Here is a 16,260-nt window from a genome sequence, read left to right as displayed (position 1 = left end):
CAAAGAAGCTGTTCTTTAAGTTATCCTTTGATGAAAAGACAACATTGTCACTCTAAAGAGAACTAAAATATCTATGGGAAGAGCTTAAGAGATCTAGAGAAGGGTTCTTGACTTAGAACTTAAGAACCATGTGCTTTAAGAAATCTGTAACCTTCCATAACTTGATAGTGTTGTTCAGATTTTGTGTGTCCTTACTGTTTTTTCTTTTCTTTCTTTCTTTTCTTTTCTTTTCTTCTTTTTTTTTTTTTTTTTTGAGACAGAATTTCGGTCTTTTTGCCCGGGCTGGAGTACAATGGTGCAATCTCTGCTCACAGCAACCTCTGCCTCCCGGGTTTAAGCGATTCTTCTGCCTCAGCCTCCCAAGTAGCTGGGATTACAGGCATGTGCCACCACGCCCAGCTAATTTTTTTGTATTTTTAGTAGAGACGGGATTTCTCCATGTTGGTCAGGCTGGTCTTGAACTCCCAACCTCAGGTGATCTGCCCACCTTGGCCTCCTGAAGTGCTGGGATTACAGGCATGAGCCACCACGCCTGGCAGTTGTTTTTTCAGGTATAGTTGTTCTTTCAGCTATTGAGAGAGTAATGCTGAAATCTCTGTAGTTTTGTTTTCACATATTCTTACTTCTGCTTATAAGTTCCACTTAACAGTATTATGCTTTGCTTTGAAGAGTCATGTGTCTTTTAAATAAATGAAGAGGTGGAAAAATGTATACTGTTTTGTATTTACCCACATATTTTCTAGTTCCAGAGCTCTTTATTCATTTGTGTAGATTCATTTTACCCTCTATGGTTACTTTCATTTCTTTAGCATTTTTTATAGTGTATGTCTGTTGGCAACAAATTCTTTCAGTTTTTGTTAATCTAAAAATGTCTTTTTTGCCTTTTTTGAGGAATGTTTTCACTGGGTAATAAATTTTGGCTTGCATTTGATTTTTCTGTAGCACTTTAAAAATGTTGTCATCTGACTTCCATTGTTGGTTAATGAGAAGTGAGTTGCCATTTGTATTGTTATCCCTATATGTGAACATGTCATTTTTCCCTGACTTCTTTTAAGGTTTTTGTTTTCCTCTAAGCATGGTTTCAGCAATTTGACAGTGATCTTCTACACTGGGTTGTTTTTTTTTTCCTTGGTATTTATCATTCTTAAAATTTACCATTTGGAGGAATTGTATGGCCATTATTACTTCAAGTTCTTTTTTTCCACCCTATTTTCTTTTATTCCTTCTCTGGGCCCCATTTATACATGTGACAGTTTATGTGACATTGACCCACCACAGATCGTAGAGACTTTATTTATTTATTTATTTGAGACAGAGTCTCACTCTGTCACCCACGCTGGAGTGCAGTGGCACAATCGGGGCTCACAGCAAACTCCGCCTCCTGGGTTCACACCGTTCTTCTGCCTCAGCCTCCGGAGTAGCTGGGACTACAGGCATCCGCCACCATACCCAGCTAAGTTTTTGTATTTTTAGTAGAGATGGAGTTTCACCATGTTAGCCAGTATGGTCTCAATCTCCTGACCTCATGATCCACCTGCCTCGGCCTCCCAAAGTGCTGGGATTACAGGCATGAGCCACTACGCCCGGCTGAGGCTTTATTTTTATTCAGTCTTCTTGTGTCTCAGTTGTTAAGATTGGCTAAATTTTATTAATCTGTCTTCAAGTTCATTGACCCTTTTTTCTTTGCAGTCTACTGTAATTTTATCCAATGAATTTTTCTTTTTAAATATTGTAGTATTTAGTTCTAGAATTGCCATTTGTCTCTTTATGATCATTTTAATTTTTCAGCTAACATTTTCCATATACTTGTTCTTTGTGACTATATTTTCCTTTACTTTAAAAAATGTATTTATAATATCTGCTTTAAAGTTCTGGCCTGTCGATTCTAACTTCTGGATCATCTTGGGGTCTGTTTCTGTTAACTATTGTTTCTCTTGACAATGAATCATATTTGTCTGTTCCTTCATGTGTCTAGTAAGTTTTACTTACATACTGAACATTTTTATTGATACTCTACAGAGACTCTGAATTTAATTATCTTCTGAAGTGTTGATTTTTGCTTTAGCAGACAGTTAATTTGGCTTGACTCAAACTTCAAATTCAGCCTCCTTTTGGTGAACAGGCCAAATACCTACTTCATTAACTTACATTTCTAACTACCTTGTTTTAATGTGTTCCTTAGAGGTTCTCTTGCTTGTACATAGTTTGGGACTTAGCAAAGCACCTGCAATTAATATACAAATTTCATTTTTCTTCTCCATGACTTCATTTTTCCCAAGGTTTTCTCTCTCACTTTCCAGTCATATTGTGAGCTCCCAAGCCTATCCTCAGACTCCTCTTTAGCCAATAAAACTATTGCTGTCTGCTTGTAGTTAAGTCATACGGAGCAAGGTGGGCCAGAGTTTGCCCCCAGCTCAAAACTGTAACAACCCACATTTTACATTGTGAAATTTTTCTTCATTCAATGATCAACTTCCCTTAAGACTTTGCTTCCTTTTTTGTGGCTCTTCAGAGCCTTCAAACAGGTGTTTTTAGTATTTTGTCTACAGATTGTATTTTTGTCTGCTGATAGGTTTAGTTAGATACAAACTATTCTTTGTTGGAAGCAGAACTTTCCTACTCCTTTAATAAAGTGACTTTGAGAAACGAAAGTGTGGTTATTGTTTCTAAATTGCAGTGACCTGTATTGGTGCTAATATCACTTGGCCAAAGGGTGGTTATGGTATGCAAAATTAGCATATTCCAAAGTCCCGAGAGCAGAGCTGTGACAGGCTTCTAGTCTAATATGTGATCTGACTTTTTAGGAGCATTTGAATATTCAGTCACCAAGCAGATTTTGTGGCTGTCATAAAACATTGCAATTTTTAAAATATATATTTCCAAGGATGTATAGCCAGTGAGTAGAAGAACTCCATTTCAGTCAGTATTAAAGGCGGGGAAAAATCTCTTCTTACTCAGGAATTTGAGTCTGGTGCTCCATGGGATGCAGCACTGAAGAGCTAATGAAATCATTATCTCTGATTGACTGCACTGCACACTCAGGGCAAGCTTTAGGGTCACATTACCACTGCTGCAGAAAGAATGAAGGAATTCACAGTCTACTGGATTAAGTGGAAAACTTGAAGAAAGAATGACAGGATTGGAACTTGTGTTTTCAGATAATGGTAGAAATTAAAATTCATAGGCATGCTGTAATTGAGCTAACATAATTTCTTCTATCTAACAGCCTTAGGGTTGAGGTAGTTCTAAATTAAATTCACTGTTTAATCTAGCATGAGTTGAGTTGATATTCTTGCCACATTTCTATTTGAGAATTAAGCTGTTGATCAGGAAAGTGAGATCAGCTATCCCAAACTGTACTTCAAAGAGTCCTTCCAAGGAAAGGTTGCCTCCTAAGTGATGCTGTAGCAATCCTAAGGAAACATGTAATTTTTTGAAAATATTTGTTTTGGTGGGTATCTTATAATCAGAATACATAATATATTCAGAATATATAATATCTATAATATAAAATATATGCTGTATATCCTGATTTTTTATTTAAGACATATAAATGTATTGTGTATAAATGATCATGTTTAATGTTGAGAGCTAGGAGATCTTTAAAAAAAAATCATTGAGAAACAATTTAAACCTGTATCCCAGAATGTGACATGTTACACCAAGGGTTGGCTAGCTACAGCCTGTAGACCCATGGGTATATTATTTCTCCAGAATCGTTTGCCAATCTCTGTGTTACACCATATTTGGTGATGGGGATGCAAAATAATCAAGGATTCTGCGCCCATGCAGCTTACAATCAAGGGTTTCTCCTTAGGGAATTGGCCATATATAGCTCCTCTTTTTTTTTTCTTCCCTCCCTCCCTCTTCCCCCTCCTTCCCCCTCCTTTCCCCCCTCCCTCCCCCCTCCTTCCCTCCTTCCCTCCTTCCCTCCTTCCCTCTCTCCCTCCCTCCCTCCCTTCCTTCCTTCCCTCCCTCCCTCCTTCCTTCTTTCCTTCCTCTTTCTCTCCTTCCCTCCTTCCCTCCTCCTTCTCGCCTGCCTTCCTTCATTCTTCCTTCTTCTTTCCTTCCTTCCTTCCTCCCTCCCTCCCTCATCCTTTCTTTCTAGACTCTGCTAAAATGTAAACATGTCTAATAAGAATCTTTTAATTGTTCATAAGTTTTTGCCTTTTCTCTTATGTTTACTTTTTAATTTTAAAATAATGACAGCATTGTGTATCTACTGACATTGCTGTGTAACAAATCATCCCAACCTAAGTGGCTTAAACCAAGAACCATTTATGATTTCTCATGAGTCAGAGTCAGCTGGGGAGCAGTTGATTAAATCTTGGCTTAACTGGGAGTGACTCTGCTCCATGTATTTCTCATCATCCTTCTGCTGTCAGCCTGGATAAGTCCTTCTTATGGTGATGGCAGAAAGCAAGTTGAGACACAACAAGACCTCTTGAAGTCTAGTTTGGGACTTGCCTACCATCATTTCTAACTCATTTTATTGGCCAAAAAAAAAAAAAAAAATGTGACTGAACCCAAAGAGTGGGAAAGTATGTCCCCCCTCAGTGGGAGGGTCCTGGAAAAGTTACATGGCAAAGGGTGTGAAAATTTGGGGTTAATAATACAGTCCATCAAAATGTGGTATAGTATCAATATATAGCCTACAACCAGCATTAGGAGCTGAGTTACATCTCAAGTATTGTAATGCATATTGCTTTTATATGTATCAAAGATCTGGACAGCATGGCCTCATTCCTCAGAAGTCATTCTGTAAGGGTACCAGGAGTATGAGGATCCTAAATCCCTTCAATTTAGTTAGTATGTATCAAATGCCTTATCTGTGCCTAACACTATATTAAGTTATGGGGCTTTAGGAGCTTTAAGTCAGCGGTAAACACAGACCATGGACAAGTACTTAGAAGATGGTGTGAGAGTTCTAATAGTTGAAGTATATATTGGGTATATAGGTAGCAACAGAAAAGAGGAATAATTATCTCTGTGAAAAGGCATAGAAAGCTGTGTGGAGGAGATACTCATATTAAATCTTGAAAGATGAATGGCCAGATGCGGTGGCTAATGCCTATGTCTCAGCACTTTGGGAGGCTTAGGTGGGAAGATTACTTGAGCCCAGGAGTTTGAGAACAGCCTGGCCAACATGATGAGACTCCATCTCTACAAAAAAAAAAAAAAAAATTGTTTTTAAAGTAGCCAGGGGCAGCGGTGCATGCTTGTAGTCCCAGCTACTCAAGAGGCTGAAGTGGGAGGATCACTTGAAGCTGCAGTGAGCAGTGATCATGCCACTGCACTCCAGCCTGGGTGACAGAGCAAGACCCTGTCGCAGAAAAAAAAAAAAAAGATACATCTTGAAGGCTGGAGAAGTCAGCATTCCCTACAGAACAAGTTTGTAGAGAAGTACTAGTTGTAGGAAATATAATGGCAGTCTGTTAACTCTTAGAAATTAAGTACTGTAATTAAAATCTCTTGTTTCTACCCAGATGATAGAAAAGTCTCCAAGAGCCAGTGAGTAACTTTATATTTTACTCCCCCTTACATTATTTTTATTGCAGTTCTCAAATGTTGGCATGCATCAGAATCGCCTGGAGAACTTGTTGAAACACGGAGTGCTGGACCCTCCCCCCAGAGTTTCATAGTCAGTAGGTCTGGAATAAGACCAGAGAATTTGTATTTTGAACAAGTTCTCAGATGATTCTGATGGTGCTGGTCCAGGGATAACACTGTGAAAACCATTGCTTTATTGAATCCTTCCTGTGTATCTGGTAACCTGTAATGTGCTGAGTGTATAAAGATGAAAAGAAAACATCTCTGCCCTAAAATTGTTTATAATAGGGTGGTGGGAGACAGGCAAGTAAATGTATAATGATAGCACAATGGAAAGCATGCTGCGATACATGGAAGTACAGGTTGTGGTGAGAATACACCAAAGTGCATCTAACACAGAGTGAGGCCAAAAGCTGCAGAGGTGTGTAAGACCCAGCAAAAACCCTTAGTCCTGAGCTGAGTTTTTAAAAATTATCATAAAACAAAAAGTAGTTACAAATAGAAAAATGACTTTGAATCATGCTTTGCATGAGATTGGTAAATTGATTCCTCTTTAATGTTGCCTTTAAGATCAAAATTCTTTAGGAAGCTGTTGGTCCTATAGGTGGGGCAATACAACTCTGCATTATTTTGCAAACAAAAGATATCCTTTCCTTTGTTATTTTGTTTTACTCTTCATCAGCAATTTTTTAAGATGCCAGAGAAAGATGTTGTATTTATCATGTGTGATTCAACATTTTCACAAAAACTGCTAGAAACTTTATGTATGTCAAAATACAGACCAAACTAGACAAGAACAGGAACAATCACAGCTAGTGAAACAGAGCTGGTTCGGCAGCTTGACCTGGGAATTTAGGTGCTGAGTCCATAGGTGAACAGGATCAGCTATCCATTGCAGTTGTAGGTTAGTGTGAGGCCATGAGACAAAGTGACATCTTTGCCTCCAGAACAGCACTGATGCAATGGATAGGTTATGGACTTGGGCAGGACTATAGATAGCTTTCACTTGGACACAATAAACTGGGTGAGGGGGTTGGGCAGGAATGAATTATAGGTATACTTGAGGCGGGCTGCTCATTGGTCAGTTCTTTGAGTTATATGCCCCCAAAATGGAAGCGAGAACATGACAAATGGCTGGGCTAGTTTTGAGAAAGAGATTTACACCCGTGAGGTTGTCTTGGCAATAAAGACATTCTGCCTTTTTAATGAAGCAGCCCTGAACTATACTGTCATCACAACCTAAAGAGATAACACCTTTATAAGGAAATAATGGTTTGTGAAGCTTCTGGCTGTATATTTATTTACAATTTTAAATTGAAAGCGTATCCCTAAAACCATGTAGAATATTTCATTTTATTTTATTTTTTTGAGATGGAGTCCCGCTCTGTCACCCAGGCTGGAGTGCACTGACGTGATCTTGGCTCACTGCAACTTCCGCCTCCCAGGTTCAAGTGATTCTCCTCCCTCAGCCTCCCAAGTAGCTGCGATTACAGGCATGTGCTGCCACAATCGGCTAATTTTTGTGTTTTTAGTAGAGACGGGGTTTCACTATATTGACCAGGCTGGTCCTGACCTCCTGACCTCAAGTGATCCACCTGCCTTGGCCTCCGAAAGTGCTGGGATTACAGGCGTGAGCCACCATGCCTGGCCTGAATATTTCATTTTAAACAATTATACTCTACCTGGTAAAGGGAGCTCAAGTCCAGAAGAAATTATAAATAGAATGCTCAAACTTTAAAAGGATGTAGTACAATATATTGTTATTGAAGAATTGGTAATGATAATTATTTGTACCCTTTTTACTTGTCCTTTTATAATATAATTTAACAATGAATCTTGTAAACTTTTTCTTAGCATACATCTGTGGATGGATATACTGAACCGCACATCCAGCCTACCAAGTCGAGTAGCAGACAGAACATCCCCCGGTGTAGAAACTCCATTACATCAGCAACAGATGAACAGCCTCACATTGGAAATTACCGTTTACAAAAAACAATAGGGAAGGGAAATTTTGCCAAAGTCAAATTGGCAAGACACGTTCTAACTGGTAGAGAGGTAAGTTTGCACAATGCCTTTTAATATCTGCCTGGACCTCTCTGGAGTCTTGTTAAAGCTTCTCTATAGCTCATGTTTGGGAGTAAATGACAGTTTCAATATGGTAAACACTGGGGTATGTGTGAATGGAACATTAGTAGGCAGAGGTTTATCATGGCATAAAGGTTGACCTTTTAATATCTAGAAAAGAATCATTCATACATATTAGCATCTTATCAATCAGGTGTAATGCAGATGAGCTTTCCTCAGATGTTGACTTTCATTATATGATTTCTGTGAACGTTTCTGATTTCCATTGCTGCCCAACCCTCGGGAACAAAAGTTCTTGCTGCTTGAGATAAGTTAGGTATAAATACATAGAAAGTCACCTGCTAATTTGTATGTATTTAGAGACTACATTGAGCAAGTACTTCTGTGTGGGTGGTTTTCTCAGGTAATAAGATAATTGGATTTCTAAAATCTCATGTGTTTTAACTTATATGTATTTATATAGTAAGAATTTATATACTTGCACATATGTATATTGTGTATATATACCTGTATGCTAGGGTTAAAGACTTTATTTGAATAAATGTGTAACATTTTGTATTACATAACATTTACTAGATCTGATTAGGACATTATATAAAAAAAAAATCTTAATCAGGCCCAATGCAGTGACTCATGCCTGCAATCCCAGCACCTTGGGAGGCTGAGGTGGGCATAATTGCTTGAGGCCAGGAGTTCAAGACCAGCCTGGGCAACATGGCAAAACCCTGGCTCTACAAAAAATACAAAAATTAGCTAGGCATGGTAGTGTGCAACTGTAGTCCCAGCTACTTGGGAGCTTGAGGTGAGGGTCACTTGAGCCCAGGAGGTCAAGGCTGCAGCGAACTGTGATAACACCACTGCACTCCAGCCTTAGCAACAGAATGAGATCCTGTCTCAAAAAAAAAAAAAAAAAAAAAAAAAAAAAACAATAAAAATATTTTTAATAAATTTTCACTTTGCTCTATATATAATATTATTGTCGTTTCCCATTGAATTTGGTTCCTTCTGTCTATTCTGACCCTAGGAGCCATTCAGAGACAGGGAATACTGGGCAGAGCCTTAGATATTCAGGTCCGTTTTGTCAGTTTGCTCTAAGTGAGCTTGGATATCCAATCTCTCTACCAGCAGAATCGTTTTATTCACATAATATTTAACTTACTGCAAGTTTACAAGCCACTTCCCCCCTATAATTGTTGCTTATCAAGATCATGAGTAAAAGGTTAAGATACAGGATGATTTTTACTTTAAAGAAGGAAACTTAGAAGAAATAGCAACGCTTTCATTTCATCGACTCAGGATCAAAAGATTAAAGACTTGGGTCAATGGAGTATATTCTAAGGCTGCCAAATTATCAAAACGTTACTATCTGATTATTTGAATACCTAAAAAGAGCGAAATGATATCTAGTTAGGAATGAAACAAAAGTTGGGTCTTTTGTAAGTTTTATTAATTAAAATATGCCTTTTTCAAACAGAGTTTAATGATTCTTTTTTTTTTTTAGGTTGCTGTGAAAATAATAGACAAAACTCAGCTAAATCCTACCAGTCTACAAAAGGTATTTAATTAATTTAATAAGTAATTAGAATGTGAGTTTATCATTAATATATGATGTTCTGTAAAATCATTCTAAATTTTCTGTTAGCTACAATTCTACATTTCATCAATATGTGAAGAAAAGACATGATACAAAATGTAATGTTTATGACTTACCAAGTAGTTGCTTGAAAACTATCTACTACTTAAATACGTGTACCATATGAAAGAAATTTATCTCTTCTATTCAATAGAATAAAACCTTGTATCATACATATTCAGGATTTGAGCTATTCAAATATTTTGAAGTATTTTCAAGTATTCAGAATTGACGTCTAAAAATTAGATTTATATTAAATGAATAATCCACTTACTGATAGTATCTGGTGTCTTAGCTGTTATATAAAATGACAAATGGTGGCCTAAGCCATTTAAACTTTTGTGAATTTTCAGATGAAGTCCAGAGACCTTGCTGATAAGCTTTTTAATTAAAAATCTAGTTAGAAGTTAATATTGTTCATAGGTGAGTTTCCTTTTATTGCTTCATTTGCTCTTCTTCCTTCTTCCACAAGAACTACTAGTCTTTCAGATAACTCACAGTAAAAAATAAGAATGTTTCTTTAAAGGATGAAAATATGAAACAACATAGAGAGAAAAGAAAGCAGTTAGGACGGGGATTGCCTTAGCAAACCAAAGCTATTTCATGTTACTTCATTAATTACTTAAATGAGAAAATTTTCTCAGATGTGCATTTTAGTACTTTAAAAATGAAACGAATGTTTTAACATTTATGCCATATATGATAGGTTTGTATAGAGTGAGAGAATGTACATTGTGACTTTTATTAGAATATAATGGGACCATTGTCACATATGTAATTTTAACACAAACGACTTTGAATTCCTAAAACAGAAAGAATCTTATAAGAAATTGTTAGTATGCTGTGCTTACATCTGCTATGATTGTAGCATTAGATAAAAAATTTAGGTTTGTGTTTTTCAAACTTTCTTCTCATTTGGCTCAGTCCCAAATTTCTTCTTAGAGCTCTGCCTCTGTACTTATTGGAGATTCTTTTGAAAATTTGACAACCAGTTTAACTTTTCATAACACTGATATTTCTGCCCAGTAAGAACATGAAAACTTTGCTGGGTTCTATTTTTTCCGTGAATGTGAGATAATGTATTCTAAGTTTCTTCTGGGAGAAAGTCTCTTCTTCTAGCATCAGTCTTTTTGCTGACCATGATGCATTTGTGTAAGTGACAAAAAGACATCTTCCCTGGACCAATTAACTACGCAAAGATGCTGTTTTTTACTGGGCTAGAACCACAGTGGGATATGTCTTTGCCCACCCGTGTGCTGGGAACCCATTTAAAATGCACAGACTGCGTAACTGTACACAGCGTCCTTGTCCATGGCTCACCTAGCTTTTCTACTTTTCCTGTATTTAGCTGTGGATTACCCTAGCAAACTGAGTGATTTTAAGTGGCATCTAGAACTACTCAGGCCTGTTGTGCTAGCTGGAATACACAGTAATGCGACTCCTACTCTGTCTTTTCCAAGGTTGTATAAACAAAATTGTACTTACTGAAACATGTGAACATGAGACTGAATGTTGCTTTCTTTATCTGAATAACTAAAATGTGTACTTCTTGATGATAAGTAATTTCTGTCATATAGTCTACTGATCTTGTTGATAAAGTATTGCTTTTCCAAATAGGCATATAAAAAATGATACAATTTTGTTTTCTTTAACCTGTGAAAGTAAAAATAAAGATGAAGACTCACTAAATGTAGCCAGTACACTGTGTGTGTGTGTGATTGTTTTTTAAGTGATTTACATGTATGTTCATAGATTTGCTTTCTTTTAGAAGTTCTGAAGAAAAAACAGATCAAATCTTCACTAACTCTCATGTGTTTAGAACATTCAGCATTTGACCTTTCCCATTTAGGCAGTGGCATCTCCCAGTCAGTCATACCTAGAAAGTAATGGAATGTAAAACAATCCATTTTTCCCTAGCATTGAAAAAGATAGTAAAATTTGCTTCCATGTCTTAGGTATACTCATTAAAAGGCAGGTAATTATCGCACATTTATATGAAATAAGGATTCATTGTAATCTCACTTCTAGAAGTGTTTGGGTAAATTTGTTCTGGTTTGATCTGAATTTAAGCTGATCCCTCTCCTTTACCCTCTTCTGTGTATCAGATATTTATAGGAATTATTGCCTTCCTTTGCAAACATCAATGATAGATAAAATAATCTAAAGTTGATACACCAACTGCTTAACACTGCCAAAATACAAAGCTCTTAAACGTGTTTGGTTTTTGGAATTGTTAAGTATCTTTGGCTTCAATATTGTTCCCATAATATGCTCATATTATTTGTATTACATATTTTGAATTAGTGGAATCCAATTTAATTAGTTTTCATAGTTAAAAAGTATTTAAGGTACATACTATTTTTAGTTCTTCCTCTTCAAAGCATTAGTTCTGCCTCATATAATAATGTATTTTAAAAGAGGGTCCATGAACCATACTAGTGATTCCTGGTGTTTGTTTGTTTGTTTGTTTGTTTGTTTTGAGACAGAGTCTCTCTCTGTCGCCTAGGCTGGAGTTCAGTGGCGCTATCTTGGCTCACTGCAACCTCCACCTCCCAAGCTCAAGCAATTCTCCTGCCTCAGCCTCCTGAGTAGCTGGGACTGCAGGCACACGCACCACACCCGGCTAATTTTAATTTTTATTTATTTATTTATTTATTTATTTATTTTTTTAAATTTATTTATTATTATTAAACTTCAAGTTGTAGGGTACATGTGCACAACGTGCAGGTTTGCTACATATGTATACTTGTGCCATGTTGGTGTGCTGCACCCATCAACTCGTCATTTTTTTTTTTTTTTAATAGAGACGGGGATTCACCATGTTGGCCAGGATGGTCTCAATCTCCTGACCTCGTGGTCTACCCACCTCGGCCTCCCAAAGTGTTGGGATTACAAGCATGAGCCACCACACCCAGCCTCGTGGGGTTCTTTTAAGCAGCCTACTAATGTTGAAGGAAAAGCAAAATAATGAAACAATATTTTTCATAGTTCATAAATTTGAAATGTTGTAGGATCATTTTCTCAGAGATATCACTAGTTTTGAAACTCAGACACATCAATTTATGCAAAGATGGCAAAGTTTGTGTCAAGTCTGTCTCAGCTTATAGTCACCAGGGTGCAGTTAATCTCTGCTAACATTTTTGTATCTTCCGTGTATTACTTATTAATTTACATTTTCCGTTGTTTTACTGTGTTATTTTATGTTCCAAATTCACAAAAGTGGCTAAGTAGTTCAGAAGTGATTTCCTAACTAGTAAAATCTGTAATGAAAATAAAAACAAGACTTACTACAACTCAGAATTATGTCATTATATAATAGATGACTGCTGCATTAAAGTTTTATAGAATGTGAATCGCTTTGCTAGGACAGTGATTTTACACAAACAGGAAAAGGGTAAAAAATTTAAATTATTGAATTCTGAAAATTAGACTTTATTAAATGAATTATCAATTTACCACTCATGTCTGGTGTGTTACTTGTTATATAAAATGTTGTCAAATGGTGGCCTAAGCCATTTAAACTTTTGTGAGTTTTTGAATAAAGCTCAGAGACCTCTCTGGTAAGCTAATTAAGTTTTCCAGAATATCTGCAAAATAATCTTTGTCATGTTGAAGAATTTCATAGTGAAAGGTAGAGAGGAGAACAGAACCATGGGAGCAATATTCAGAATTCAATATGTTTTAGCCAATTATCAGAAACCAAACTTGTAAAACCAATCACAAAATTATTGACAAATATTTTTATCAAGGAGTGAGCAGAAGAAGTGCTTTGGAAGTATTCCTTAACAAATGTTACTATTGGACATATATTGAAATATCAGCTACTCTCACATATACACGCTATATAGCATATTTCACTTTATAGCTAAACAAAACCACTTATGTGCTGAGTAATTCTTTCATACAGTTCTTGTCACGTGTGTGGATCATTTGAAGGAACAATTTGACTAGTTCTTACGTGGGCCAACAAAAACATAAGTGATAAGAGAATTATTATTTTGTGAAATGGTATGTAGACTGCATATCTTTTAATCAATAATGATGAAATACCCCTAGAGCTTTTTTGAAGGTTAAAGGTGGGGATATTCTGCAAGGAATAATACTACCATGTGAATAAATAAGATTATGCCTAATACCCAGTTACCCACTATTTCCTTCTCCATGAAATTAGTGGTCGGCAAGATGCTTTTAATTTTGATTTGGTTTCGGACAAAATACTGAAAACAGGGTTTAACATAAAATCATATGAAGAATTGGTGGGAAGTATACTTTTCACGCTGAAATATGGGGATTTTGAGGGAAAAGGTGTTTAAACAAGTGTTTTAAGGTGATACCAATAATATTAATATCCGGCTAAAATACCAACAGTTTAAATGTTGAGGATGTGATCATCAGATTTGCTGAGAAAAACAAACGGTGCGGTTTAGTGACCAAAAATCTGACTTTTCTAAACCTTGTTAGCCTTCTTTAATTACTGGATAAAGGGCTCAATGACATATAATTGGGCATTTTTAACATACAGATGTGCATCCAAATATGAAGAATATCTTCCAGAGCAAGCATATCCAAAGAGTATATCAAAAATCTGTTTGCTAATATCCCTCAAATTAAAACTTCCAGTCTTTCAGATTTTGAGTTTAATAAGCTCGACAACCTAGAATTTGACAGCCATACATAATCTTCAGGGAGGAATATCTCTTTAAGGTTAGATTCAGTAATCACTCTGAATGTCTTGAGAATTATCTGAAACATTACCTAATGCTTATTCATTTTCCCAATCTATGACTGTGACTTGGGAATTTTCAGTCTTGCTAATTTTATTTCTTATATCTCTTTTGAAAATATCTGCTTTTATCTTTCTCCATCATGACCAGTTTAGACAAAGTCACAATTATCTTCTTGTAGCCTTCTAACTGCATCCACTTTATGTATGTATGTACGTACACACACACACACACACACACACACACACACACAGAGAGAGAGAGAGTTTAAAATGTAATACATAGAGTTTAAAAGTCGTCAAGGATGCAAAATACGTCTGTGAATATGCTATCCCTTTGTTTAAACTTTCAGATGGCATTTTATTGTTTGTAGTCCAAAAATCAAATTTGTTAACATGGTATCCTACCTTCGTTTTCTACCTCATGGACCATGAACTCCCCATAGCTTCTCTTTACTCTCCTCTTCCCCAACTCCTGCAGCTTTAGTGATTTTCATCTGCTCCTATTCATACTCTATTCCAGTTACCAGGCCTTTGCAACTTTCTCCCACCTTCTGGGTAAGGCTTATCTCCCCTCTTCCCTTAATTAGTCCTTACTCATTCCTCCCATTTCAGCCTAGAGTTACTTCTTCAGGGAAACCTTTCCTATTCCTCTGACAGTGTTAAATCCACTTAACCTCCATAAAATCAAGCACTCATAACCAAGTTATTTATAAATAATAACTTCCATTTTTATTTGTTTTAGTTTTGGTAGTCATTTTGTTGATTTGTTTGTTGACGCTTTTTGTTTCTGATGTTTTTGGTTTAATGCCTGTATTCTGCCTCTAACTCTGAAAACCTCTATCCTAATTGCTTGGTTTTTAATAGCTGCAAAGCATCCATTTCTGTGTTCTCAAGAAGCTACTTAAGATACACTGAAATCAATGTGGAAGAATTTTCTCTTGAGGGAAATGAAGGAGGCTTAGAGTATTTAAGTCACCTATGAAGTTTAGACTAACCATCTGGCTGTTTTAAAAGTCACAGTCTTTTTTCTTATTTAGTTATTTTAAGAGTCATATTTTCATGTTTTTCTAAGCTTGGCAGTTTGTTGATATAATAAACTAGTCTATTTTTATTTTTTGGATAGGGACTTCAAAATGTCTTTCCCATTTTAAAAAAGTTGCTTTCTCATGATATTTATTTATTACACCAAAATGTTTTGTTCTAATCTTGTTTTTAAAGAAATAAAACATCACAGCTACAGTTGAAGCCCCATGTGTCATTTCTTGGTTCCAGTCTTGTCTTTTCCTACCTAGAAATAACTACTATTCTGAATTTGGTCTTTCTTATTCCCATTCAAATTTTTAAAAACTTTTTTTTACATATGATTGTACTTAAAATACAGTATATTTGTTATTTTAAGATGTCCTATCTTTCTGTAATCGGATTTTTTCATTTAACATTGTCTTATAGTTTATTCATGCTAGTTATATAGTCTTATTCTTTCTTTCTTCCCTTTTTTTTTTTTTTTTTTTTTTTTTGAGACAGCGTTTCACTCTTGTTGCACAGCCTGGAGTACAATGGCGTGATCTTGGCTTACTGCAGCCTCCACCTCCTGGGTTCAGGTGATTCTTCTGTCTCAGCCTCCCAAGTAGCTGGGATTACAGGCACCCGCCACCAAGCCCAGCTAATTTTTTGTATTTTTAGTAGAGACAGGGTTTCACTATGTTGGCCAGGCAGGTCTTGAACTCCTGACCTCAGGTGATCCACCTGCCTCGGCCTCCCAAAGTGCTGGGATTACAGGCGTGGGCCACCATGCTTGACCTTGTTCATTTATTTTTTATTGCTATTGTTGGATCCCATTGTATGAATATGCCATGCATGGTTTATCCATTTTCTCCTTAATATACCACATCTATTTATTTTCCTGTTAGTGGATTTTATTGTTCTATGTTTGTATTTTATTTTGTTTTTCGAGTTAGTTAACTATTTGTTTTTACTATACAGATAATGAATGATCATTATTGTGTATATCTTTTTGAGAAGATATATAGAGGGGTGTCTCTCTCCAAGTAGAGTTGCTGGGTTGAAGGGCATGCATAACCTCAACTTTACTAGATAATGTCAAATTGCTCTCCAATGTAGCTGTACCAATTTTTACTTAAGCCAGCACTGTATGAGATTTACTATTGCTCCACATTCTTGTCAACACTTTATATTACCATGTTTTAAAACTTTTGCCAACCTTATGGGTGTGAAGTTGTATCTAGTTTTAATTTTAATTTCC

At 36.2% G+C, this 16,260-nt stretch overlaps 1 protein-coding gene across 5 annotated transcripts in view; it reads left to right on the top strand.

Annotated features, from left to right (window-relative positions):
* MARK1 (microtubule affinity regulating kinase 1) overlaps positions 1-16,260 on the top strand; it is a 142,799-nt gene that overhangs the window by 50,712 nt on the left and 75,827 nt on the right. For all 5 annotated transcript variants that reach the window (XM_007988395.3, XM_007988396.3, XM_007988393.3 and 2 more), the window contains exons 2-3: positions 7,405-7,608; positions 9,140-9,193. In XM_007988395.3, the coding sequence (XP_007986586.2) occupies positions 7,405-7,608; positions 9,140-9,193 (258 nt within the window). The remainder of the gene's footprint in view (positions 1-7,404; positions 7,609-9,139; positions 9,194-16,260) is intronic.

The sequence above is a fragment of the Chlorocebus sabaeus genome, chromosome 25, assembly GCF_047675955.1.
Source record: "Chlorocebus sabaeus isolate Y175 chromosome 25, mChlSab1.0.hap1, whole genome shotgun sequence".
Lineage (NCBI taxonomy): Eukaryota > Metazoa > Chordata > Mammalia > Primates > Cercopithecidae > Chlorocebus > Chlorocebus sabaeus.
Note: the sequence above shows the minus strand (reverse complement) of the source record. Positions and strands in the feature narration are given on the sequence as shown.